Source organism: Danaus plexippus, chromosome 8 (genome assembly GCF_018135715.1).
Source record: "Danaus plexippus chromosome 8, MEX_DaPlex, whole genome shotgun sequence".
NCBI lineage: Eukaryota > Metazoa > Arthropoda > Insecta > Lepidoptera > Nymphalidae > Danaus > Danaus plexippus.
This window is the reverse complement of record NC_083542.1, coordinates 9,008,973-9,035,027: the sequence shown is the minus strand read 5'-3', so window position 1 is coordinate 9,035,027 and position 26,055 is coordinate 9,008,973. Positions and strand designations below refer to the sequence as shown.

Genomic DNA, 26,055 nt, shown 5'->3' with positions numbered 1-26,055 from the left:
TAAATTGAACTAAATATGCAAATATATTTATTTTATTGCTCGTACATAATAATTATAATTTTTCCATTAATATTTGGGCTTATTTTTTAAAGTGTAAATATTCGAGTACGAGGATTTCTTACAAACCACGAATACAGAAGCGGTCTGTACACCGCTGTCATAACGTCAAAACTCAAAACATTGGAGTGACGTTTACAAATTTTGTCGGTGAAATATAAATTTCGCGAAAAAATTCGCCACGCAGTATGGGAGATGCCCCGACTTCCGAAATGGACTCAAATAAAGTTAGCCTTGGAAGCGAAAATCCATCCGATGTGGTAAAATCATAATTATTTAATATAAAACCTCATTTCATCGTTATCGATGTTCATACTATTTTATGGCTTTAATAGGACCGGCGACCGTTTGGAGGACTTGAATTCCAAGTTTCCGAAGTAGTAGAGAGGTTGGAAGCTGGTGTGAATGCTCAAGATGCCATGGAAGAAGAAAAAAAGCCAGAAGAACGAAAAATAAGCACGGGGTTCTTCGAGCCAGAAAAAATGGATATGGATGAAATTTTGAAGGTCTTAGAACAACTAGTACTTCAAACTGATCCAAGTTGTGAAAGTTTGGAACCACCCTTATTGCCAACGGATTCTGTGACGCGAGCCGCAATACTTTCTCATAGTATTTCGGCATTATTCTCGAGGTTGGAGAGGAGCCACGCTGCCCGGCTAGGAACGCACATAGCTACTGAAACCACGCGATGGATGGCGCATTTATTTAGGTATAGTATTTATTGGAATATTTTCATATAGCTTCATTTGTTTTTAATATAATACTTAATCTACACATATATTACTAAGCATGTTTATCATTGCTAACTCTTATTAATCTAACACTTTTTAAACAAAATAAAATTAATATATTATGATCTCTTTTCACCTTGCATTCAAATATATTTTAAGAAAGTCTATAAAAATTGTAATTTAATTTACAATTAAGCCTTCTGTACAAACAATAAGATAGTTATGTTTCAATGTTTTGTATAACCAATGCTATATAGTAAATATGAATCTAATGAATCCCTCTATAATAAATAAATATCATATAATTGATAAAAAAATTAAGTTTTCTTCTGTAATTAATATTTTATGAATGAAGTAATGTTTATATTAGCACATTTTATTTGTGGAGCTTTTTAATATTTGGACCAAATATATTCATTTCCCATAATAATTATAATTCTAAAGGTCAGAAATTCACAAAAATACTAACATTTAATTATTATTATTCAAACTGGCGACACATATTCATAAATTGGCAATAAATTTTTTTGTTACCAGAGAACATTTAAACACAGATAATATAAATTTCAGTGAAAATAACAACAGCACTTATTAAAAAGTTTTTATATGTATTTATTTGTCTATAATCTGAACTTTCTTAAATAAAACAATTGAAATACCTAAAAGTAATGTATTAAAAAGCGAAAATGTGTTGTTTGTTACATTCATATAGATATTTAATGTGTTGTTTGTTACATTCATATAGATACATTCATATAGATATTTATTTGTATATATAAAGGGTGGTTAGTGGTTGTACAATGTAATGTGCAATTTATAGTAATGCTGGCGATGTTATCTGGAACAGCTAGCGGCTATAATCTTATCCAATTTTAATTGAAACTCAAGGTGATTGATAACAAACTCCACTATTGTACCCATCACCATACTTTACACTATCTCTTATTATATTGGAATTTATTTAGTGTAGAAATTTCATAGATATATGATATATAATTTTTTTTATAATGTAACAAAGTAAAAGACATATATAATGAGACGGATAGATAATACATTTTTGACATTACAATTTCACTCTGTCTCTTTATGTATATCCTTTTAACATTCTTGGGACAACTTTGATAAGTAATAAACTAACGTATTTTATTGTAAATATAGTCCACCGTTTTGAAATAAAAATTAAAATGTCTCCCGCAAATGAAGATTTTAAAATGTTATAAAACTCAAAATTCTTTATGAAAATATATGATCTCATATGTTTCAATGCTTTGTGAAGGCCTTGCTGTTATGACGGAATTTTCGCTAATTTTAAAAGAGATTCAAAATTTGTCCTTGGATTTAATTAATTAATTGCAGGCGCATATGTGTAGCACATGTACTTGTCTGACCAAGTTACTGTATAGCGTCTGCTCAATACGATTTTGAATCGCCAACAAAAATATTTTAAGTTTCAAAGCTTAATCATATATCATCAGCGATCCGAATTAATTTTGATTCATAAAAAAATATATATACGTAATCGGTGTTTATTTTGGTCATGGAAATACTAATGAGCCGTCTATGTATATGCGACCTTTGGTTGTAGAGAAAATTCGTTTTTAATTAATTTTGTTATTCTGTATTCCGCTATTTCATACTTATTTTTAATTATAATTTGTTATAAGTTTACGTATTGTATATAAATAAATCGACAATAGTTACGTCATTAAAGGAATTGAACATATTTTTCTATACCTATAAAATTACTTTGTCTGCGGGTTTTGCGCGTGACAAGTTGAAACAAAAAAAAAAGGATACTTAATTAAATTAAAGAAAAAGATAAGCTGAACGTTTACCTTTTTGACTCTTGGCCCTTTATTATATAAGAAAATATTGCTATGTCTTCATTTACTATAAATTTATTAAAGTTTTAAGAAACAACCATTTTACCGAGCACTTGTTCAATGATGTTTTTTTGTTTTGAAATTAGAAAAATTGTTAATGATGGATACCGCGACGGGTTGATCGGCTAGATTTTTTTTTTTAAATTTAATATCGCAATTATTATTGTATGTCATGATTTTTAACGATAGATTCGTACTCAATGTATAGTGTAATAAATTATGATTTATATTTAAATCAATGTATACTGGAGGTTAAACAGAATTAAAAACTGTCATCATTTTTTATTGGATTTTCTATATTAAACTTCATGATATCGTCCCAAATATTTCTCTGTTAGATCGGATCACAATCGTTAATAAGATGAGATATACATATATGTATATATATTATAAACTTCGCAATTTTCTCATATGATTAAATAAATTGGTACAATGTAACAGGTTATCCGATTACGACGCGTTTTATCACCAAGAGCAGCTCGAGGGTCTGGTCAGAGTCACTCGGATGCTGTTACACCACAAGTACCCGAGATATCTCGAAGATGGAGGTTGGTACTCATGAAATTGATTTTGTAAATAAAAAAACTGCTTCGTTACAGTAAAGAATAGGAATATCATGAATATTTTGTTGTTTTAGAGCGAAGAGAAACAACAATGTACGAACTCGTTTTATATATTATTGTGATATTAATCCTGTTTTGTGTTCCATGTATTGGATAATAATGTTATAAATAAAACCTCAAGGCGTTTGGTTTGATCAAATTAAAAAATATAACAACACTATCCTGCGGTGTATTCTAACGTTAGTTGTTGTTATATGTTTATCGTTACACATACATATTTTATAAACAACAATATCCGTATCCGGTATCTGATTAAAGAATGTGTGAAGGACTGTAAGCAAAATTATTACATAAAATCCGAAGTATGTGCTAGCAATAAAAGTATGAAAAACTATCGTAAAACTGTTTTGTATTCGTACATAGTAAATCTTATGTAACTTTGCTCACGTAGTTATAGTTCCGTTATTAAAGAGTATAATATGAATATCTGTAGTTTTTTAAACACCGGTAAAACTATTAGCCGTACGGAGCTTGGCAATCAATCATCGTATGAAACATGTCCATTGAATTTAATTAATAAAATAGTTGGCCGACTTTTTGTGATAACAGCAGTAGATTGTCGGTATTAAGCATATTTCTCACTACACACTAAAACCACATTTACATATTTTGCATTCAACCAAGTTGCTCTGTCTCTCTCTCCCCCCCCCCCTCAGTCAATTAAGACTAATTAATAATTATACATATCAGAGAGTTCTTGTATTTCGATAACTATAATGCTAGACAGTAAGGTTAGTTTACAGCACGCTTTATAAATCTATAACATGTAGTTTTCATCAGTACACTTTGAACACGTAAAATATTCTACCGCTGAACCTGATATTATTAATGTATCATTATTTGTCAGTATTCATCACTTATCGGTCTAATATATTAAGTACTAGTAGTACGTAGAACTACGTAGATTCTAGACTTGTAATATCTTACACGTATAAAATCTACGTACTTCTTTTTAATTTTCCCGCCATCTTTTTTGTGTTACACAGATTATATTACATATGATATCCAATAAGTGTTTTATAATTTATTATCTGTTATCTGAAATAGTGTTTAAACTATTCTATCTTTTATTTTAAAATGTAACTATTTATGGATTTAAAAAAATATATTTAAATACTTAAATGGCTTCTATATCTCAATGTTATTTGTTGTGTCACCTAAGCGAATCTAACTCGCCTTTTATATAACAATAGTTTTACGCTATTTATCAAAACTTATTCACTGACCTCTCATTGTTTATTGTCAAAATAAAGTCTGTACTGATTACTGAAAATTCCATTAAATGAAGGATTTGATTTTTGTAGCATATGTGTCATTTACGATAGACAATGTTATGAGATCTAGGACTTTTGCGAATATTCATTTAAATGAAAATAATATTTTCGGATAAACTACGTGTTTTTTTATTAACTTTAACTATTCTCATCTATTCTGCTCGTGATCACGGTTGCTGCAAAGTAACCGAAACGTCGGGAGTACGTAGTTTTTAAAAATTATAAAATACGCGTAGTAATCCGAAAATATTAGTTTCATTTAGATTTTAGATAGAGAATGTTCCAAACGATGTCGTCATTTTCCAGCTCTAGCTTTCTCGAACCGTCTCCCCTCCATCTACAGCTGTGTGGCGAGTCCTCTGGGCGTGGTCCAGCACCTGTGCCGGCAGCTGGGTCTGCCGCTGGCCTGCGTCAGACCGGTGCCAGTGGATGCATCTGGTATTCACTAACACACACTCCTATATAACTTGAAATATCCTTTCCAAAATCTATGAATATTAAAACAAGTGTAAACATTTTGAACAATAAAATAAATTGTCTATAGCCAACCAGTACAAAAGCGTTAGTTTATAAAGTCGGTCAATCGTATGAAAAAAATAATAATCTCCGGATATATATAGTTCACGATAACTAAATGAATATAACAGATTTTTGTCACCTCAACTTTAATTAAATATCTAAAGTTCTAAATCCAATCTAACTCCGTTAGGAACGTAAATATAACCTTTCAAATGTGTTTTAATCGTCACCAGGTAAGGGTATGGATCTGAATGCTCTGGATCGTCTGTGCGAGGAGGACTCGGCTGGTCGTACTCCGCTGCTGGTGTTAGGCGAGGCGGGCGAGCCTCCCCTCGGCGGGGGATCCCCGCTGAAAGCGCTGGCTGAACTATGTGGACGTAGAGGGGTCCACTTACATGTGAGGGGACACGCCCTCGCCCTCCCCGCCGCCGGGGGATTTGAACAGGTTGAAATAAACTATTAAGATAATTTTTCATATATAAGAAGATCGAGACGTTTGCACTTTTAGTAAGAATTTGTTAAATCTAAAAAATGTTTGTTACCCCTGTGTAAGGTTTGCACTCTAAAAAGGTTGGTCAACCCTGTGTAAGGTTTCGCAAATTACATTAAGCATGGCCCTCGATAAGACTGCAGGTATCAATGAAATCTACGAGTGATGTTGGTGTGTTGTAAATGTTTGGGTAACTGTTTCAGACGTACAGTATAGCGGACTCGCTGACACTACAACCGGGTCCGTGGTTCGGAATACCGGGGCTGCCGACTGTTGTATCCTTATAAAATGTATAGTTTTACTTATAACTTCTATTATTGTCGTATATATTATATATCACAAGGTCAACAATATTTCTTTAACATTAAATATCAGACGTTTTACAAAATACCGGAACCGCTGACGGCGAACGATCACTCCAAGGTTGTAAATTCGGTGAGTGTTTTGGAAAATCCCTGACAGCGCCTGCGTAAATATGATAGCAAACCACCTTATTTTGTTTTTTAGTGAAATACCAATCAAATAAACACATAGAATAAAACTGTTCGCACGATTAATATAATTATATTATTAAAACTGTAAATATTTTACTACTTCATACCTTCTATTAGATGGCGCTGAAATATTTAAAGCCTATTTTAAAATATATTTTTAATAAACAAGGCTGTAAACACACTAAATTATATGTTGCCAGGCGAGTAGTCGCGAGGGTGCTCTGGCCGCACTGGGCGGTCTGACCGCTGGCGCGGCGCGGCTGGCAGCTCTGCCGCTGTGGACGGCGACGAGGGCGGCCGGCGCTAAGAGGCTCGCAAGACGGATAGACGCCGCCTTCCGCTCCGCCCGTACAGCGCGGGCCTTAATAGCCAGCACTGAGCTGAGATTGCTGGTCCGTCCACGAATAGTAACAGGCGGCCCACACATCTGCAATAATTCTGCACAATATTTTTGTTGAGCAATAATATTGAACACCCTGTTTGAATCCAAACGTTCAATAATATTCAGCAATAAGATGGACACACCATTCACGCGACTGAACCGATCACAACCGCTCGGAACAGTGAAATAAAAAATATTGCGCAATACTTACCTAAATACTAACTACACAGTACAAAAAATATATATGACTCAATAAAATTGAGGCTCGCTGAAACTTCTGTTGAATCATTGCGCGATTTTTCAATATGATCCCTACACTGCTAATAATATTGTACAATTAATTGTATTGTGCAATATTATTGTGACTGTTCGGCCGCCTCACACATGGTAGCTCCAAAGAGATCGTAACAGCGTATTGTTGTTAAAACTGTGTCTTATTCATTTGAACTATTTAGCTTAGTGAAGACCATAGTCTTAAGTATTAAGATAATTTAAGTTGCGGTTGAGTCTTATTTCTTTAGAAATAAGTCTGTTTTTTGAATGTATATACTCCAACCAGTATTCTAAGATAATTGTTTGTTTTTTTTTTTTGCAAAATTCTTACCGCTTATTATCTTTCAGAGCGATAGACCCGGCGGTGATGAACCTCCTAACATGGATATAGTCGTGAGTACAGACAATCTTACCATAGATAAAGTAAAATAATCCATAGATTAATAAATTTATACTTATAAACAACAATTATATCATCATAAAACAATTCACAAAATATATATATATATAATTTAGTGATTAATTTGTTTCCAGGATGCCATAAGTGAATCCTCAGCGTGCGTGTCCTTCCAATTCGCGCCAGCAGGGTGCGCTGACCGGCCACCCCCCTACTACGATAAACTCAACTCGTGGTTGGGGCAAGTGTTGCAACGAGAGGCTGATATGGTGAGCGATAGATATACAACAGACGTGATAAATCATGGTAGGGGGTCGATATTAGCCATGGATGGTTATATTCATAAGTGTGCCAAGGGAAATACAATGATGTTTTTTTCATTACACTTATTGCATAAACCTTATTCTGATACTGATAAATAACATTACTTGTGATATACACAATTATAAGAACGGGGAAAAGAAAGTAAACATTCAAAGCCATATTCAGTTTGTACAATACCAGTTTTCGCCCGCGACTTTTTTTGCATGGCCTTTGGGATTGTGTTCAAGAAATAATTAATAAGGGTGCTCCGATAATAGACGTGATGGCAGCACCGATACGTATTATATAGGTCACATGGCTTCATACAAAATACAATGTCTTTACTGTGACGACGCGGGAACGAACCCGAATTCTAGAACAAACATCCATACATCCTAAGAAACTTACTCATATGTTATATTAAAAGGATCTATTACACTAGTTTACAAAATTTAACTTTTTGTTTGTTGCCGCGAATTTTATGGTTAATAATGTTAAATGATGATTTGTTTATGTCAAATCTACCCTCAAAATTTCTTCAGCAGCTATAGTTAGTTTGTTTTTGGTTTTGTCATTTAAGCTTATAAATTAATTGGTAACAGTCGTATTTTAGTGTTTTGAGATAAATATCTAAAGTTTTTTCAACATGAGCAGTTCAAGGAGATGTTGTTTGAATAATCCAGATCATTTTTGTTACATTTGCGGAGAATATGCCTTTAACTATTGTAGAAAAGTTATATCACAGTTGGTGACAAATACCTATTTTGAGTATTTAGGGATGCCTTCGGATAAAAATGAGAAGTCTTGGGCGCCTAATTGTGTTTGTAAATCGTGTGTTGAGTATTTAAGATTATTGAAAAGTGATAAAAGAAGTACCTTTAAATTTGGAACACCGAATATTTGGCGTGAACCACAAAATCATCTCGAAGACTCTTATTTTTGTAGCGTGAATGTAAACGGTTTAAACACTAAAAATCGGGCTAAATGGCTGTACCCCAGTACTAGTTGTGTTCAACGTCAAGTGCCGAAGCGATCGCCTAGCTCTTCAGTGCCTACAAAGGTATCAGAACCCTTAGAACAAGACATTGAACGACATCACAAAATGATGCTGATTTTGAAGGTATGTTCAAAGAGTCATAATGCGTTATTCAAAATGAGTTAGATGATCTTGTTAGAGATTTAAATCTTTCTAAACAAGCTTTAGAATGGCTAGCATCAAGGCTCAAAGAAAAAAAAATTGCTTTAAAAATAAGTTTTTATCGTGAAATAGAGAAAGAATTACGATGTTATTTTTCCGAAGAAGACGGTATTACCTTTTGTTCAGACATCAAAAACTTGTTAATAAAAATTGAGGGAAACGATGGAGCCTGGAAAGCAAAATATAGTCCACAATTCATTAGTAGCTCGTGACAAAATCATCCTACCACCATTACATATAAAACTGGGCATCATGAAACAATTTATTAAATCACTACCCAAAGACGGCAAGTGCTTTTCTTACATTTGCCAAATATTTCCTCAAGTCACTATGGGAAAAATTAAAGCCAGTATTTTTGATGGCCCCCAAATTAGAAAACTTATAAAAGACACTGAATTTAAAAAGTATATGACAGATTTACAACTCAAGGCTTGGACAGCATTCGTCTGTGTGCTGCAGAATTTCCTCGGAAATAAAAAATTACATTGACCTTGTAGAAGACCTCTTACAATTAAAAAATATGGGGTGCAATATGAGTATAAAACTCAACTTCCTACATAGTCACTTGGATCAGTTTCCGGAAAATTTAGGGGATATGAGTGAAGAGCAGGGGGAGCGTATGCATCAAGACTTACGCATCATGGAAGAGCGCTATCATGGTTTCTGGGATACGAATATGGTGTCTGACTATTGCTGGTCCTTGGTACGTCATTTTCCAAAGTCTACACATCAGAGAAGATCTTTAAAACGTAATTTTCTAGAAGTTAACGATTAAATATGTTTTTTTTTTGTAGTTTTTCTTAGTAAATACGTTTTTTTTCTATTTATTGTTATATAGCTGAAACTGAAAAACTAGAGCTGATAAAAATATTCTAATTATATTTTTGGAAATGGCATAGCATATCTAATCAACAACAATTAAAATTTCTTTGGCAACAGCTGTACTGTAAACTAGTGTTATCATTCTAGATCAATATAGAAATCTGCGAGACGGAGAGTTACGGCGTGGTGCTCCGCTACTGTCCGCTCGAGGGGATCTTTCTGGAGGAGGACCGTCTGTCGGAGTGGGCGGCCGTGTTAGACGCTCAGCTGCACGTGCTCACCGCTACGGTCGCGCTACGAGAACCCTTCCAGAAGACGCTACAGACACATCCCTGTCTACGACTTGTACATGTACCGGGATGGGCTGGTATAATTGATAGTTTTATAGCAGTTTAGAACTAGTACCAGACTAATTGAACAAAATTTTGCAAATGATATGTCTTTTTAAGAATTTGAAAAGTTCTTCATGTACCAATATATCCATTTCAGGTCTGGGAGGAGTTCGTTACGTGCCCCCCGGTTGGGAGAACGCTCCTCTTGAGGAATTGAACTCCTTGAATAGACAGCTAGTGGAGACATTGAGGGCTACCGACGGAGCCTTCTCGTGCGGGGACGGAGAAGACGGTATGGCATGTGTCAGGTTCGTGGATTAAAGAATAATGAATCAATGATATTTTTGTTGGTGGATATTGAACGATACTAATAAAGATATCAGATTATAATATTTTTAATTCAAAACAGGAATTAATATGTGCACTGATATTGAATGTGATAAGTAAATTTTTTTTTATGGAATATGTCCAACTAAAGTACACTTTCAACTTATTTCCATATGCATCCAAATATATATAGCACATACAGTATGAAATAAAAAAACGGCGAATTAGTGACAGTAAAAATTCCAGACACGATTCTGTTTTATTTTTTTTTTCTCTCTACAGTCACTCTAAATGTACTGACAATACGATACAATATAAATGAAATATATTTTCTTTCTATTAGGTTTGGTATGGTGACCGCTGACACAGACGTGGATGAATTGTTGGATCTGGTGTTGTCAGCGGGCAAGGACGTGGAGGAGAACTCCAAGGCTCTCACTGATATGACCGAGGTGTTGAAAAAAGGTAAGCTATTGACTGTCGATGATATTTCATTTATTTTTACTAGTATACAATTTTTCATTGAAAATAATACAAAATGTGAGCATTTTTTAAGATTTCGAGCCTTTTAATAACCTTGCTGTTTTATTTTGATATTTAACCTAAACCCCCTTTATAACGGAGTACTCGGTATAAAATACTCTGGATATATTAGAAGGTTCAATCTTTACGATTCTGTTATGTTTTATTTTATAATAATTTTTGTTTGGCGAACGGCTATGAAAATTAGGACGTGGAAAGCGATAGTTAGCATTTCCGACAATAGTTCAGTAGAGGAATACACTTCTAATGTGACCTAACAAAACTTTATAACCTTATGAAGGTATATCAGCGGCTCAAGAAGAACTGAATCGTTCTGCGTGGCAGGAGGGGCTGCTGCGTCGTGTGCCGGTAGTGGGTCGGGTCGTGTCGTGGTGGGCGCCGCCTCAGCCCTGCCCCGGCCGCCGGCTACTGTTGACCCACGGCACCCTGCAGGCGACTGACGATATCTACCGGTGACACGCCTTATATACCCCCAACCCCCACCATACACACATTGAACTACCACACAAATGTTTGCAAACTAATTTAATCACACAAGGTGTTCGTTGAAACAATCATAACTCTTTGGAAATTACAATATACAATATGCAACATTCACAGAAATATTCTTTTTTTTAGGAAGAAAATTTACATAATATACAAATGTACTATTTTACTATAAATATTATAGTACATTAACAATAGTATATAGTCTTCTTAAATATACATAGATCATATGTGAACTCGTAAAACAATTTTTTTGTTAACAGATTCGTTCAGAAGAAAGACAAAGAGGAACCAGCCCGCGCTCACTCCCCAACGAGACAGAACACGGTTCCATAACATTACGACAGTGAGACTCCTCACGTACACAGAAAAAAGTGCTCTAATGTAATGGAATAAGGTTCAATGAATTACACAAAGATTTTAATATAGAGACAGAAAATTTTAGTCTTATAGGTATAGTGTATTTTAAATTATTGTAACGTATAAAGCGCATCAGTGATAGTGTCATTCGTATGCCGTCTCTTTTACTCTGTATGTGTAAGAAAGAGACAGCATTAGCTTAGTTAAATAACTATTAATTTCAATATGTTAAGTGATATATTTGCGGAAATTCTAAAAATATATATATAAATATAATATAATCGTAACTTATTTAATACGACTGTAAACAGTATTGTAATCTTAGTCTGTAATAAAAAAAAAAATTCACAAATTCTATTATAGTGTACGAAAAGTGTAGATACATATAGTAATAGTAGAAGGAATAAAAAAAATATTATAAACCATTACCTTCACTCCATTAAAGTAAATATGTTATAATTATCTAGATTTAGATAATGTAGCTTTTATATAACGGTGTAATCCATTATCGTATATCATTCATCATACAACTACAGTTAAGCAACAGTAACACAGGACAGTAGCCCGATGGGTGACCAACTAAGTCAATATCCATGCCCAATATTTAAATTAAATCACAAAATAGTTGGTTCAAAAAAATAAGTCAATTTAATGTTAAACCATATTTAAAATTTTAAGCAATATTTTAGTAAATTTCATACTTTCTTTCCCTTTGTGATAATCAGCTGATCCATTTAAAATGTAAGTCATAATTTTCTCTTCACATAGCATTGAATAAATATCAATATAAATATATTAGTATTTTAAACTTTTCCAAATAAGTATTTTTTTTTACTTCAAATTGTTATTTATAATCTCATCAACATGTCACAATTTTTACTTCCATTACATGAATTTATTTCAATTGTAGGTACTATCTTTTAAATCTTTCCCAATAACTTTCAAATTAAATGACAATCTTTGTATGTTAAAATTGTAAATTAGTTAACATTTTATCCAGTAACATAAATAATAATAAATTGCTATCTTATTTTTGTGATTTGGAATTTTGAAACATTATGTAATTTTATTTAATAACATATTTTGATATGTAAACAATGTTTTTAGTGAAAAACTGCATTATTACAGATTTCTGTAGTCAACACGTATCCGGTTCATACTGGTTTCAACCAGTTTGTTTACACGATAAAGCATATATGTATTTGTTACTTTATGGTACAGTGAAATTTTTTTAATAGTAAATCACCTATAAAAATCAAAGCAGTTGCCAAAATAGTATGATTTTAATGAAAATGATGTTATTTATATTTTTCTCAATTATATATATTATAGTTTACATCATGCAGTCTGAATTAATCGGTTCATTTGTTGTGATTTATGAGTTATTGAATAACAAATAAAGTTATCCAATGTTAAGCGATGTTTTGAATCCCAAACCTTTTAAATGTGCCATCAACTACGCCATGATACGAACCTCACAACCTGACAGAAGATTCTGTCTCCTATCGAATGTCATGTTATTATACAAACATCAATCATTTAGGAGCTATCAATAAGTACGCATGCGTGCGGTCGCGCCTTTATGTTGTGGTACAAGTAAGAAGATTTTGCGATAGACAAATGAAATGAAAAATGACAGTGTTAACTTCAAAAAAAACGACGAAGACATTTGAAACGTAATTAATAATTCTCAAATCTGTTAAAGAGATGTTTCACGTTAGACGTTTCAAATACACAAGATATTATCCTACAAATTTAACAGAGCCAAATATCTGATAGGTCGATATTTGTTACTAATTTATGCAAAAAATACTGAATACAATACTGGCCATACATGAAAAAATGAGAATTTTTAATACAAGTAGTATTAACGCACATTGGCGGCATGTTGAATCTCGTCACTTGTACATAACGAATACAAAACCCAACAGCTATGTATAGACAACTTACCGGCTGACGGCTTTCACAGGCGCCGCGAAATATTTGTTAAATGTTCATTATTCTGTGTTTTTAAAACGTTGTTTGTAATAAATCAGTGTGAATAAGGTAATAACTAAATAAATTATGAATAGAAATATTTTATGTCAACAGATTACCATTGACAGAACGCAACACGTGTTTCGAAATGATACTATTTGTGCGCTTCGTTCAGTGTTTTTTTAAATACAATAACGATCATACATTCTAAAGTGTCCAGATTAGATTGAGTCAAATGTTTACGATGTCAAAAAATATAAACATGTCTCCAAGCAGTAGACTTTTTAAAAGGAATAGGAAAAGACTAATAACGAGTCTAGTCTCTACATTGTTTGTTTTGACGATGATACATATGGATTTTGGTCAAGAGTTTTCACGGGGTCCGCCGGCCAATGTATCGTGTCACTACGTAAACAGCAACTTTAGTTTGCCGCTTTTACAATCAACTTTACCACAAAGATCAATATTCTTCCACCAAACTTCTTGTCCAGCGAACCTGACCCCCAGGCAGGTCTGTTCCATCGAATCGGCTGCTAGAACTCATCCGGCTTGGCAAATTAACGTTATATTCTCAGGTCCTGTACATTTAGAGACAGTGAATGGCGTAAAATTATTAAAAAGCTTCACTAATATTAAATTCTGGACGATTAATATAAAGGATTTCGCCACGAATACTCCGTTGGAAGGATTGGTTAGCAGTGGTGTGTTAAGTAAATGCAAATGGGGCATGGAGCGCACGAGAGATGTGTTGAAATATTTATCATTATACAGGTTTGGGGGTATATTCTTAGATTTGGATATTATAATTGCCCGCACCTTAGGCTCTTTGGCCAGGAATTGGGCGGCGAGGGAAAACGCAAATAAAGTAGGAGATGGTATATTAGCTATTTCCAAGAATAGTATAGGACATAATATCACTGACGCTGCGATCAGGTGACGATAAGATATAACGAAAGAGTTTTAAAAGTTGTTAAACAGTTATTAACACAACTATTAATTTCAAGGTACATCGTGTCAATTTACAAGAATAACGATTGGTGTAAGGAAAGTCAGGATGTGGTGATGGGGGTGCTCCAAGAATTATGTTCCACTCCCGATGCGAACTATATGTCCGCAGCAACTTGTAACGGTGAAGAAATAGATTATAAACATTTAAAAGAAAAGAATTGAATTAATTAATTGAGATATAGATTAATTATATTTAAATAATTTTAGGTTTCGAAGTTTATGGCTCACAATTCTTCTATCCAATTGGAAAGCAATCGGCCCGCGAATATTTTGTTCCGGGAGAAGTACAAGACCTCAGCGCCTATATTTATCACCTATGGGGAGATGTTACGAGTGGATATAAAATTTCTAAGTCTTCTCCATACTCTAAACTTGCTAGAAGGTTCTGTCCTAATGCTTATGGTTTATATTACGAAGACTAATATATATATATTTTTAATTGTAGGTTAAGCAAATTTTTAGTACATAAACATTTTTTATTGTATTTAGAGCAATTAAATTAATTTCCTTTTTAATTTTTTTGTTGTAAAATTTTGAAACAATTTTGTTATGAAATCGAAAAGCAATAAAATGTGTTTCAATTCATTATTAAATATAAAAAAGTAACTATACAATTGACTACTGTTAATATTACGTATATATTCGAAATTATACAAATAACTTTACATGCAGAAATATTTTAAAACAATTTAAAAAAAAATGATTTGAGAAGTAATTTATTCCACAATAATAATAAAAAGATATTACTGGAGTAATAAAAAGATTTTTCGAAAGATAAAAATTGTAAGGTACACTATGTATCGTTTTCCGTTGATATATTATATTTGTTTATAAAATTGGACAATTTATAGTTGCGTTTCAGTGAGAGTGAGTGTGGATGTGTTTTTAATCCATTCGTATATTTTCATAACCTAAGCTGTTACCTTGCCATAAAAAAATATCTGTCAGTGTAATCTGAAATTCATTATAAGTAATTGATTCAGTCAAAACTCATGCAAAAATCACTGGATATGGAACCTGGTGACTGGACAGTGGACGACGGAATTTAATTGTAACATTCAGTTTTAGTGAATGTTACGATTTTATTCCATTATAGTGAATTTAAATCTTTTGAAATGTTAGTAAGTTTGAATATTGTAACTCCTATTTAGGATTATTTAAGTCTAGTGCGGTTTGAGTAAGAAAACAATGATAACATTTCATTATTTTTAACATGCCTTTTTTATTGTTTTATGTTTAAAGCAAATCAATGCTTATACACATAATATCAATTCCATTTCCTATTCATGGTAAAGTAATTTTTTCCATATGCACAAACTACCAAACCGTGTAAATTTTTAAGGACCATACACACAATGCAATCCTGGCACCCTGTGAAAAACGGGTCTTCCTATATATACTTTGTACTTGCCGAGTTATTTCTGTGAATGTATGTACCTAAATATTGGTAAGCTGTAGAGGATGGGTGACTTTTATAACTTGACATATACCAAAAACCTGGTAACGTTAGTTCCTGATTATATAATGCACATACTTAAGTCAATAATTGCTGCATTTCTTGGACTTACAAGTCATTAGAGGGATGATTAGATTTTAACTATTTTTTTTGAAAAATGTATATATGTTACTATGTCATTAGACAAACATTAAACCTTATTAGGCCTTATAGGAATGGATTGTACAAGCTAGATATCACAAAATGGTTGATACTGTTACTATAATTACTAGTATCAATTCAGAAAAGAAATCATTTGTTATTTAGTGATAATACACACATTGAGAAATATTCATAAACGGACATTATTATATTTCTAAGTTATAGTATAGTACATTTTTTTGAATAGTTAAGAAAATTGTGCGATTGCACTTCATATAAACTTAATCTGTGTGATTTCCGTGTTCATACTTTCATGCAATACTTATGAAAAGATGTTGTCTATTAATTGGGTATATATATATTCATATATTTTATTGCCATTCAGTTAAGTAAGTCAAGAAATTAAAATTTAAATAGATAATTTAGAATGAAAATTTCATAGTAACAAGCATAACTTGACCCTGCAGTCTCGGAAGAACTTTGTTCTGATTGCTTAAAGACATGTTGCATGTTTATTTCCTGTGGAAGTCAATGAATTTTCTATTAAAATTTAAATTCGAGCTCAATATTATTTCAATGTTAAAAACATAATTATTCAAAGCAAGGCATAAAATACAATATTTTTGTGACATTATTTTAAAAACTAAAAAAATTTTATGTTTATTAAAAATGCATATATGCAATATGATATAAATCAATGGAACAATTGGTAATAAATAGTGAGCTGATAATTTTTGTTTTCATAAAGTCCTTATGCAAGTGTAAGAGATAGTTTTGAATAAAATTGTGCGGATTTCATGGAGACTCATAGCTCTCTTCATAGTTTGAATATTAACTTGAAAATAATTATTACGCTTTAATGCTTCAATCTTAGTGAAAAATCTAACATTAATGACATAGTTAACGAGAGTGTAACTTAATATTTTATCAAACTATTACTAAACTTTATTCTACAAATCTATTTATGCTATTAAAAATTGTAGGTATCAAATTCAATTGGGATTAATACATTTAAACTCTTTTCTCCTTTACCTATAAAAAAAGTAATGAAAACATGACAATATAAAAACTTCTTTACTCTTCAATTATACAAAAAATAACCTATAAATTGTTAAACTATGATGTCAAGGAATTATCTTAAATAAGAACACAAGATTGTTTTTGGGTTTTTATTTACTTACAATTATGATAGTGTCACATCACTTCTTAGACGCAGCTCCGACCTTGGATTTCTTGGTACCACGCACCTTCTTCATCCTGTTCTTACGTTCCTTACGCTGTTTGCGTGTCGGCCTCTTCTTCTCATACAGTCCGTGGCGAGCAAGTCTGTGTTTGGGCTCAAACTTTTTAGCCAGATCCAGAGTGTCGTATATTAAGGCGAAACCAGTGGATTTTCCACCACCGAAGTTCGTTTTGAAACCAAATACGAAGACAACGTCTGGCGTCACCTTGTACATCTTCGCGAGCTTCTCACGGATCTCAGTTTTACTAACAGTGGGTTTTCCTGGATGAAGGACATCGCAGACCATCTGCTTGCGCGCCAACAATCTGAAATATCACAAAGAAATGTTTCACTTACACATAACCTGTCACACGATGGTGAGGTGTTAGGTCCGTATCACGACACATTTTTATGGACATTATAAATATAGCACTTTTACCTGTTGGTCATAAATTTGCGAGTGCGAATAGTGGCTGTGCCTTCACTCATTTTGGATTATTTTAGAGCTTTCGGCGTCAATACGCACGTGTCTCAAACAACTTCACACGAAAAAGAACGTGCCAGTGTTGTTATCTAAAAAATTAAATGTGCCACAAAAAAATTTTTACGAATAGGAGAAAAAAAATTTACTCATTCACATTTAATTTTATAAAATGTGATTCCGCAAGCTTTTATATATATTTTAAAAATATGTAAAAACAATTAATTATACTTTTTTCAACTGGCAACGAGAGTCTTATACGTTTCGTTTCTTTACATGAAAAATTTGTGTCAATTTATTATCATTTTAAATATAGAAAAATAAATATATATATTTGTGGATAAATAAAATGTTTTTTATATAAACTTTTTATAATATCAAATTAATATTATACGATTTTCTTAGATTTCTATGTAGACCAATATTTAGACCCGTCAGTAAGGTAGAGTTGAGAAGTGGATTGTGTAATAACGTTAATTAAAGTACGTCTGGTTATAACTTATTATAAGATGCTTATAGCTTATATTATTTTCTTTTTATTTAAAAAGTCGATAGACATGATTGAGAATCTTTAGGCTTATTAAATTGTCAACAATTCTTGTCCCTCTGGATACTGGATTCATTCATAGGGTAATTTGTTAACAAAATAAATATTATAAGTTTTATTTCCATTATATAATCTATAATACTAATATAGTTATAATAAAGATGTCTACGTCAAAGAATTGAATTAAAATAAAAAACAGCAGAAATTATAAATAGGTGTTTTCATTATAAAATATTTTTTATTTCCTTTTTCGTTAATCCTTCTTTGAAGAATTTTGCAATTAGAAACTATATTAATAATAAACTAAATTTAGTACAATTTACTAAATTAGTTCAGGCTTACGTCGTCACCTTCAACACGGTTATAATAAAGTCAGATATACAAAAATATAACACTGAAAAAACACACGTAGTAAATTGATAAAATCCAATTCTATTAGTCTAGATAGATAATACACAAAAGTATTAAATTAGTTAATAGTGTTCAAAGGTTATTTTCTCAAGGGATTACTTAACAAATTATGGTAAATGATACATAATGTAATAAAATTAAATGAATTTCTAGATGATTATATAAATATATTGTTATGCAATTATTTAAAATGACATTTGTGATGTCATTGAAACCATTCATTTCTATAAAAAATTTATGTCACTTTTAAAATAAACATCAATAGCACAATGCAACTTAAATATGTAATTGCTTTTTTTCATGACGAGGCGCTGTGATCTGGGATATTTTTATTTAACGTTAGGTATTTAAGAATAAAAATATCTTCATGAAACATGTAAACACATTATATTAAATCCTTTATTTAGCTTACGTCACGTTGACATACCTTCACCTATCAAACGTCTTTATAAAACAACTATATTACTTAAGTGATGTGGGTTGAGGATACGCTATGCTCAACCCCCTACCCCCCATATCGACCGTGGTTGGCGCCTGCATTACACCGTAAACAGTGAATAGGGAAGGCTGTATTTCAGATTCAGCTGTAAACGTGATTCAGACACATTTTTACTTCGAAGTATCAAGTAAGTAAAATTACATTATATTTGAATATAGTATATTTCTGTGTATTAATTGATCGGCGAAATATCTTTCAGTATGATTTATATATGTTTTATAAGTATTAAAATTTTATTATAATCATAATTGTCAATGCACCGGGATTTTAATTGAACAATTTAAATCATTACATTCGGTATCTGACTACATCTTCTGTGTAACAATGTTTTTGTTAGACATTTTACTTCACCCTATCAGCTGATGTTTGACATCAATTCGAATAACCCTTTGATTGATTTCATTGAAGTGATGTTTATTTTTGCTATTGTTACATTCTATAAAATATTCGATAATGAGGCAAACAATTAAAATATACAGCGCCTGTGAATTTATATTTTAATTTGTTCCAGTTACACTTAGCATTATTATATTCCATACAAAAATTAACTGCTTAGATGATATAAAACTTTGTTTTTCTGAAGCAAAAGATTGCATCATACATATAATAATTTACACGGACGTGTCTTAAAGAGATGAGACGGTTGTTTTTTAATTTAATAACAGCAACTACAGCTATTACAAGATGACTGTAAACTTATTGTTATTAAATAAGTAAATTATAATATTTAAACTGTGACCATTTTAAAATTTATAATCTTTTATAGCACTGTGACAAATGATTATGATATTTTCGCATTAAAAATAACAAGTGTGATTTTCATATACATTTACCAAACTCGTTAGTAAAACTGCTTCAACATTTTCCTTACGTGTATTGCTTATTCTTAGTTTTATTGACGTAAATGAACCAAGACGGTCTCTGGTTATTATGGTAAGGTCAAGGTTTCTACGGGGGACGGTTTTGACCCATTGTTTAGTCATTTATAACTCCGATATAAATAAATGGAAACCTGCCTTAGAAGCGCTTCAATTTGTAATTTGTTGAATAAAATATTTGTAACTTGTCAATATTAAAAAATAAAATGCTCTAGATTGTCTGGCTTTCTGAGAATGATGAAACAAATGCGTACTTACTTTAAAAAAAATATAAATCCGTGACAGCTTAAATACTTTAGTTACGCCAAATACTTATACTATTTTCAATAAATGTTATGTTAATATTATAATTAATAAAGTAGATCTAAGCAGGAACCTATGTATAAATATGTCTATAATTTCATAATAAGTAAATATATTTCTTCATAATAACAGGGTCAATAATTCCATGAAATAAATTACTATCTTTTTTTACATTCATTGTTTGGTTTGTTTAAGTATTTTAAAGTGAATTTTCAATCTATTAAAGAAGTTTATAGGGCAAAATAAACCTATTAATCGCATGCTCTGTTCGTTATGGAAGGTTTTAACTTATAAACGCAAAACGGGAAGTGCGTTTTGGGCGTCTTATGATCTTATCGCAGAATAACTAACGAGCTTCAAAAAAATTGGAGTATGAATCTTGACAGTGATGGATTCTTGATGAACTTTATGAAACCTTCCTAAGTCGTAAGTATGTATATGACTTAGGAAGGTTCATAGTTCATAGGTTCATAATAATGAACTAACTATATTACGATATAATCTGCGTATTTATTTCAATTGACTTTGTTTAATATGCCGCGGGTTGATATATAAAGGCTTTTTTTTATGTTTTTAAATGTTTATTACTATTTTCAGATATCGCTGCTGAGATACTAAACTAAGGTCTTCATAGTATTTAACTGTTATATAAATCGTGGCGCAATCTTGCGTCGCCACACTTCGCAGGGTGTATGAGTGATTTTTGGACGTATTGCTTTTTTAATCTTCTCTTAATGGTCCAAGATCAAAATAAACCCGTCACTTTAAAGCTAAACAGCGTGGCTAGACAATCCAGTCGTTACTCGGCAAGGGACCCAAGATTAAGATATTAAACTGCACAAATACTACGACAGTATTAAATAAATTAAAGAAGTAATATAATATTATAATGCAATTGGATGAGAGTCCAAGTGTGGTTTTAAGAAAAAGCGCTCTTGGCGACAGAACGAAAGTGCAAGATGCTGTACGAGAATCTATCTTGACGGACTCTACTTCAGGGATAGTCAAAGGGGATAACGACTCCACAAGCATTGGTTCTTCGACTCCTTTCTCCAGTCCTGAATTAGACATAAGCGCCAAAGAACTTTTATCACCCAAAGTTAATAAGGACAGGAAAAGTGTACAGTACGAAGAAGATTTCGATGGAATCAATAATGATGTGGAAAAGAAAAGTGGTAAAAATCATGTAGATAAAACCGAAATAGTTGATGACGAAATAGCTAGAATTGAAAATGAAAAGCTTATTGGAGCAAATGACGTTACAAAAGTATCTATACCAGATGGGGGGTGGGGTTGGATAGTTGTTCTATCCTCTTTCGTAATATCTATGATCGCGGATGGCATTAGTTTCTCTTTTGGCTTGTTGTACATTGAATTTTTAGATGAATTTGGAGCAAGTAAATCAACAACAGCTTGGATTGGCAGCCTGTTTATAGCTGTGCCGCTTCTAGCTGGACCTGTGATGAGCGCTCTTGTAGACAGATATGGATGTAGAAGTATGACCATTTTAGGAGGGATTATTTCATCTTTGGGTTTCGTACTGGCATCTATATCAACTACGTTGGAGACTATGATGCTCACTTTTGGAGTTATTGCGGGTTTGGGCTTAGGACTGGTATATGTAACAGCAGTAGTGTCCATAGCATATTGGTTTGAAAAGAAAAGGAATCTGGCTGTCGGCCTTGGGGCTTGTGGAACTGGTGTAGGTACATTTGTTTATGCACCGATGACTCAATATTTTATCGATGAATATGGTTGGAGAGGAACCATCCTTCTTTTGTCTGGTACGCTGTTAAATTTATGTGTCTGCGGTTGTGTTATGAGAGATCCGGAGTGGTGGATATTAGAGCAGAAACGGCAAAAGGAAGAAGAGAAGTCTACAAAAGATGACGTCAAATCTAAATATTCCAGCTCATATTCCGTTGCTAATGGTAATAATCCAAATGATTTTGAAATTCAAACGAAAGGGAAAAATATGAAAATAATGATTAACAGAGGTGTATCACCTGAAAAGGTTATCAAAGATGAAGTGGCCAGCATACGCCGACTAGAAAATGTGATCTCTTCTCAATTAAATGACCGAAAATCTAGCTCATTATTGAATTTACCAACTTACTTAACATGCAACGATAAGGTATGTAAAAAATCATATTATTAATTCATATTAGATATTGTTAGTTACTATCACTAAGAGCACATATTTTTGCAGAAATCTTCCACATTTGTAGAGTGTTTATTAAATAAGTGGAATAATAAATCGGCGGTAAAATTTCCAACTAAAAACGAAGCTTTAGAAGAGAATGAAGAAAATCACTTAAAAAGCAATAGCCCTAAAGAAATACTCAATAACGGCAAAATGCAGAGAACGTGCTCAGAACAGATAAATAGAAATAATGAGGAAATAGAGAGTTATAAGAGAAGGCATCCGAAGTTAGGGCAGATTAGAAAGTCTTTATCAGAGACAAAAGAAAACAGACCATTATTGAAACAAGACAGCAAGGAAAGTAAACGAGAGTGGCTGAAGAAACAACTATCAGTGAATCATCATTATTTGAGAGATCTTAAAATGCCGATAAATTCATTAAGTCACAGGAACGCTATGTTGAATATAAAGAAATACAAATTGAAAGCTTCGTCATGTCCGGACATATTTAAAAACTCTATGATAACAGTGAATGAGCAAGAAGAGGTAAAAAAATTGTCATTCCTTATTTTCATGACTTTATGGTTACGATTTGATTGAAAAAAAATAATAATAATAAAAATATATATATATATTTATCAACATGTGTCTATAGTAATTTTGCTAAATATGTCTTTAATAAGGACTTAAAATTTTTGTGGACTGAAATTGATAATAAACTCAATGTTGTTTTTTTTTCAGAAATGGTATGACGATTGTGTAAGTTGCCTTGGAGATATGTTCAACTTGTCTCTCTTCAAGAAGATTACATTCGACCTTCTTTGTATTGGGACCATAGTTATTTTCGTCTGGTTCATAGTCCCATACTTCTACCTCGCTGAACATATGATCCAGAATGGCTACTCCGAAGACGATGGCGCATTTATGTTGAGTCTGATAGGTGTCACCAACACTATCGGCATGGTTGGTTGATTATAACAAAAGATAAACAAACAAAATATCTGCTTCCAAAATTAGATGTTTTTGTATTCAAAAAATATAATACCGAGATCAAGTGCCATTACTTCGTGGAGTTTGTGCCAAATTCTTGTTGTTTTCATCTAATATTAGGATGGTTTCGTATAAATTTTCAGTGAGGTTTATTTTAAACGTGTCAAACTCGATAACGGCATTCAATTTAACATTGGAACGCGTACACATTCAAGGTCATGCACATAGTGCATTGTAAATATTTGTGTTGCCAGTTGTCTTTATTATGTGTGAGTTTTTTTTTGTGCTGAATTTATATGTTTTGTTTCTGTTCGGCATTAACATAGAATCCAACTGTTTGTGTTAGGAAAGAGTTGATAATTAGAAAAAAAATATAATAAGAGTAATAAAGAGTAATAAGAGTTGATAAATTAAAAAAAATTCTCTTAATGTATTATGGTATCAATTTTGAAACTTAACTTGTCTTTTCCAGGTCACCCTCGGCTGGATAGGAGATTTCCCGAATGTGGCAATTGGTAATCTTTACGCCCTTTGCCTTATTCTTTGTGGCGCCGCAGTCGCAGCTATACCCTTAGCTCCTAGCTATTGGATTCTCGCCTCTATTTGTGCTGCATTTGGGTTGCTTTTCGCAGCATCGTTTACTTTCACCCCTAGTCTTTTGGTGAAATTGGTTTCTCTGGATGATTTCACGTCTGCTTATGGATTGGTTCTGCTAGCTCAAGGTATTGGACATCTGATTGGACCGCCTTTGTCAGGTTAGATTATTGTTTCAAATTATTTTTTAGTTTTTTAATTTAATATATATATTACTACCCCGATAAACAATTTCTAATCTTTTAACACGAGAACTATAAAATTATAAGTATGTGCCTGCCACTTTCTTTTTAATAATTAATTATATAAATAGAAAATATCTCGGCAAAATTTCCGTCAAAGGTGAAGAATACCAAATTGAAAACATCTTACTAAGAATTGGATATTTTTCAAACAAATAAAGCTGACATATATCTTTTGTGATTCTCTTTTAGAATCCATTACGACTGTTTATTTATAGCTATATATATACATATATATTAACAAAACAGGGTTCGTAATTCGTATTCGTTTTTCTTACAATAAGTAAATATTTATTCATAATAAATAAATATTTCACACTATCTAGGTCTTATATATGACGTGACGTTGTCCTGGGAGCTGTCTTTTTATCTCGCCGGCGGCTGGATCATCGTGGCCGGAGTGTTGATATCTTTCATACAACCCATCCGCGTATACCAGATGAAGAGAAACGCAGAATGCGACAGCATTGCCTAGATTTCGATTACACCTGTTATTAAAACTGTTTTTACTGATTTATTATTCGTTGCTTGAGACCAAAAAAAAAAAAAATTTTTTTTCTATTAAGGTAATTTTGTTTACGGCCAGCATTTTCAATTTATATAAATTTGTAACTCATTTACCTATTTCTAATGTTTTATTGTTAACGTTGTACCAAAATAAACGAGTTTCGGTATCGGATACGAGCTGTATTGTAAGTTTTTTTGTTTTCATAGATATTTAAATACAATCTACTAAATATGCCAGCGACTTTAGCAATAAAACTTCTTTGTATAGTATTAAATTAAATCCGTATGTTTGATAACTTATTTAAAAAGACTGTTAAATATAACAAAGTATTAAATTTTTTCTAACGTACTGATGATTCAACATGTATCCTATATTTCTAACTCACCACATCCCGTAATGTTTAGTTAGTAAAATGTTTACGTTAATTTGATCCTTTGTTTTTGTTATACGGTATGTTAATAAGGATTACTACAAACGATAAGCCTTACCTTACGACAATATGGTTACTCTACATATAGTTTTTAATTGTTATGAATTACTTATAATGATTTAAATGAAACTAAGTTATTCGTATAATACTCGTATATTATCGTTTTATACATAATGTCGAGGTTTTGATTCCTTTACAGCAACCGTGACCACGGGCGGACGAGGTGAAGGTGTTGTAATGTAATTTAGTTTCATAGAAAATCTTAATATCATTATTAGTTATTTATTTCCATCAACGTAGGTAGTCGATGAAAAACCGAAAGTATGGCTGGATGTAGTGTGACCATGAATTGTGTTGGTAAAAATACAGCTCTACTAAAAACTAACTATACTGTGTGTAGTTTTAAATCTTTCAATCTCATGCTATGTGGTGCAAATTTTTTTACACTATATATTTGTTATAAAGATACGGATTGTTAGGCTTTTACTTAAGATGTTTATAAACTATACGCGTAACTACAGCTATGTTATGATTACGAGTGTAAACCAATATTACATACATATAAAGTTATAAGTTTGCTTTCATTTATAATAATTGTCCAACCTATCCGAAGACGTCGAATACGAAGACGTTTTTATTACGTTGCAAATTAATAACTCGACTATTATTTGACGTGAAGCAATTTACAAATACATTTTAAAAATATTTTGTATCATGTGAACTATTTTGTT

At 32.2% G+C, this 26,055-nt stretch overlaps 4 protein-coding genes across 4 annotated transcripts; 3 read left to right on the top strand and 1 right to left on the bottom strand.

The window, feature by feature from the left end:
* Nucleotides 1–157: 157 nt before the first annotated feature.
* Nucleotides 158–12,910, top strand: LOC116772748 (pyridoxal-dependent decarboxylase domain-containing protein 1). Its single transcript, XM_032665031.2, has 15 exons — nucleotides 158–317; nucleotides 393–766; nucleotides 3,113–3,219; nucleotides 4,875–5,006; nucleotides 5,321–5,532; nucleotides 5,781–5,852; nucleotides 5,953–6,012; nucleotides 6,272–6,463; nucleotides 7,075–7,119; nucleotides 7,261–7,392; nucleotides 9,594–9,813; nucleotides 9,936–10,086; nucleotides 10,449–10,570; nucleotides 10,929–11,100; nucleotides 11,398–12,910. The coding sequence occupies exons 1-15, from the start codon at nucleotides 246–248 to the stop codon at nucleotides 11,468–11,470; spliced, it is 2,136 nt and encodes a 711-aa protein (XP_032520922.2). The 5' UTR covers nucleotides 158–245; the 3' UTR covers nucleotides 11,471–12,910.
* Nucleotides 12,911–13,426: 516 nt separating this feature from the next.
* LOC116773725 (lactosylceramide 4-alpha-galactosyltransferase-like) lies at nucleotides 13,427–15,512 on the top strand. The gene is made up of 3 exons (XM_032666232.2): nucleotides 13,427–14,404; nucleotides 14,476–14,600; nucleotides 14,687–15,512. Exons 1-3 carry the CDS (start codon nucleotides 13,707–13,709, stop codon nucleotides 14,899–14,901), a joined length of 1,038 nt encoding a protein of 345 aa, XP_032522123.2. The 5' UTR covers nucleotides 13,427–13,706; the 3' UTR covers nucleotides 14,902–15,512.
* Nucleotides 15,513–17,231: 1,719 nt separating this feature from the next.
* Nucleotides 17,232–17,891, bottom strand: LOC116775952 (small ribosomal subunit protein eS24). Its single transcript, XM_032669022.2, has 2 exons — nucleotides 17,738–17,891; nucleotides 17,232–17,624 (listed from the first exon to the last, which is right to left on the bottom strand). The coding sequence occupies exons 1-2, from the start codon at nucleotides 17,785–17,787 to the stop codon at nucleotides 17,276–17,278; spliced, it is 399 nt and encodes a 132-aa protein (XP_032524913.1). The 5' UTR covers nucleotides 17,788–17,891; the 3' UTR covers nucleotides 17,232–17,275.
* Nucleotides 17,892–19,145: 1,254 nt separating this feature from the next.
* LOC116773126 (monocarboxylate transporter 14-like) lies at nucleotides 19,146–25,897 on the top strand. Its single transcript, XM_061521362.1, has 6 exons — nucleotides 19,146–19,363; nucleotides 21,015–22,551; nucleotides 22,627–23,106; nucleotides 23,302–23,523; nucleotides 24,023–24,305; nucleotides 24,713–25,897. Exons 2-6 carry the CDS (start codon nucleotides 21,307–21,309, stop codon nucleotides 24,859–24,861), a joined length of 2,379 nt encoding a protein of 792 aa, XP_061377346.1. The 5' UTR covers nucleotides 19,146–19,363; nucleotides 21,015–21,306; the 3' UTR covers nucleotides 24,862–25,897.
* Nucleotides 25,898–26,055: the final 158 nt, after the last annotated feature.

Excerpts from the sequence above, each read along its gene's own strand:
- LOC116773725 (XM_032666232.2), top strand. The coding sequence starts at position 13,707 with ATGTTTACGATGTCAAAAAATATAAACATGTCTCCAAGCAGTAGACTT. Across the intron at positions 14,405-14,475 it reads ATCACTGACGCTGCGATCAG|GTACATCGTGTCAATTTACA; the intron begins GTGACGATAAGA and ends ATTAATTTCAAG. Across the intron at positions 14,601-14,686 it reads GTCCGCAGCAACTTGTAACG|GTTTCGAAGTTTATGGCTCA; the intron begins GTGAAGAAATAG and ends AAATAATTTTAG.
- LOC116775952 (XM_032669022.2), bottom strand. The coding sequence starts at position 17,787 with ATGAGTGAAGGCACAGCCACTATTCGCACTCGCAAATTTATGACCAAC. Across the intron at positions 17,625-17,737 it reads CGCAAATTTATGACCAACAG|ATTGTTGGCGCGCAAGCAGA; the intron begins GTAAAAGTGCTA and ends GTGATATTTCAG.
- LOC116773126 (XM_061521362.1), top strand. The coding sequence starts at position 21,307 with ATGCAATTGGATGAGAGTCCAAGTGTGGTTTTAAGAAAAAGCGCTCTT. Across the intron at positions 22,552-22,626 it reads ACTTAACATGCAACGATAAG|AAATCTTCCACATTTGTAGA; the intron begins GTATGTAAAAAA and ends ATATTTTTGCAG. Across the intron at positions 23,524-24,022 it reads TCACCAACACTATCGGCATG|GTCACCCTCGGCTGGATAGG; the intron begins GTTGGTTGATTA and ends TGTCTTTTCCAG.
- LOC116772748 (XM_032665031.2), top strand. The coding sequence starts at position 246 with ATGGGAGATGCCCCGACTTCCGAAATGGACTCAAATAAAGTTAGCCTT. Across the intron at positions 3,220-4,874 it reads GAGATATCTCGAAGATGGAG|CTCTAGCTTTCTCGAACCGT; the intron begins GTTGGTACTCAT and ends GTCATTTTCCAG. Across the intron at positions 5,007-5,320 it reads GGTGCCAGTGGATGCATCTG|GTAAGGGTATGGATCTGAAT; the intron begins GTATTCACTAAC and ends AATCGTCACCAG.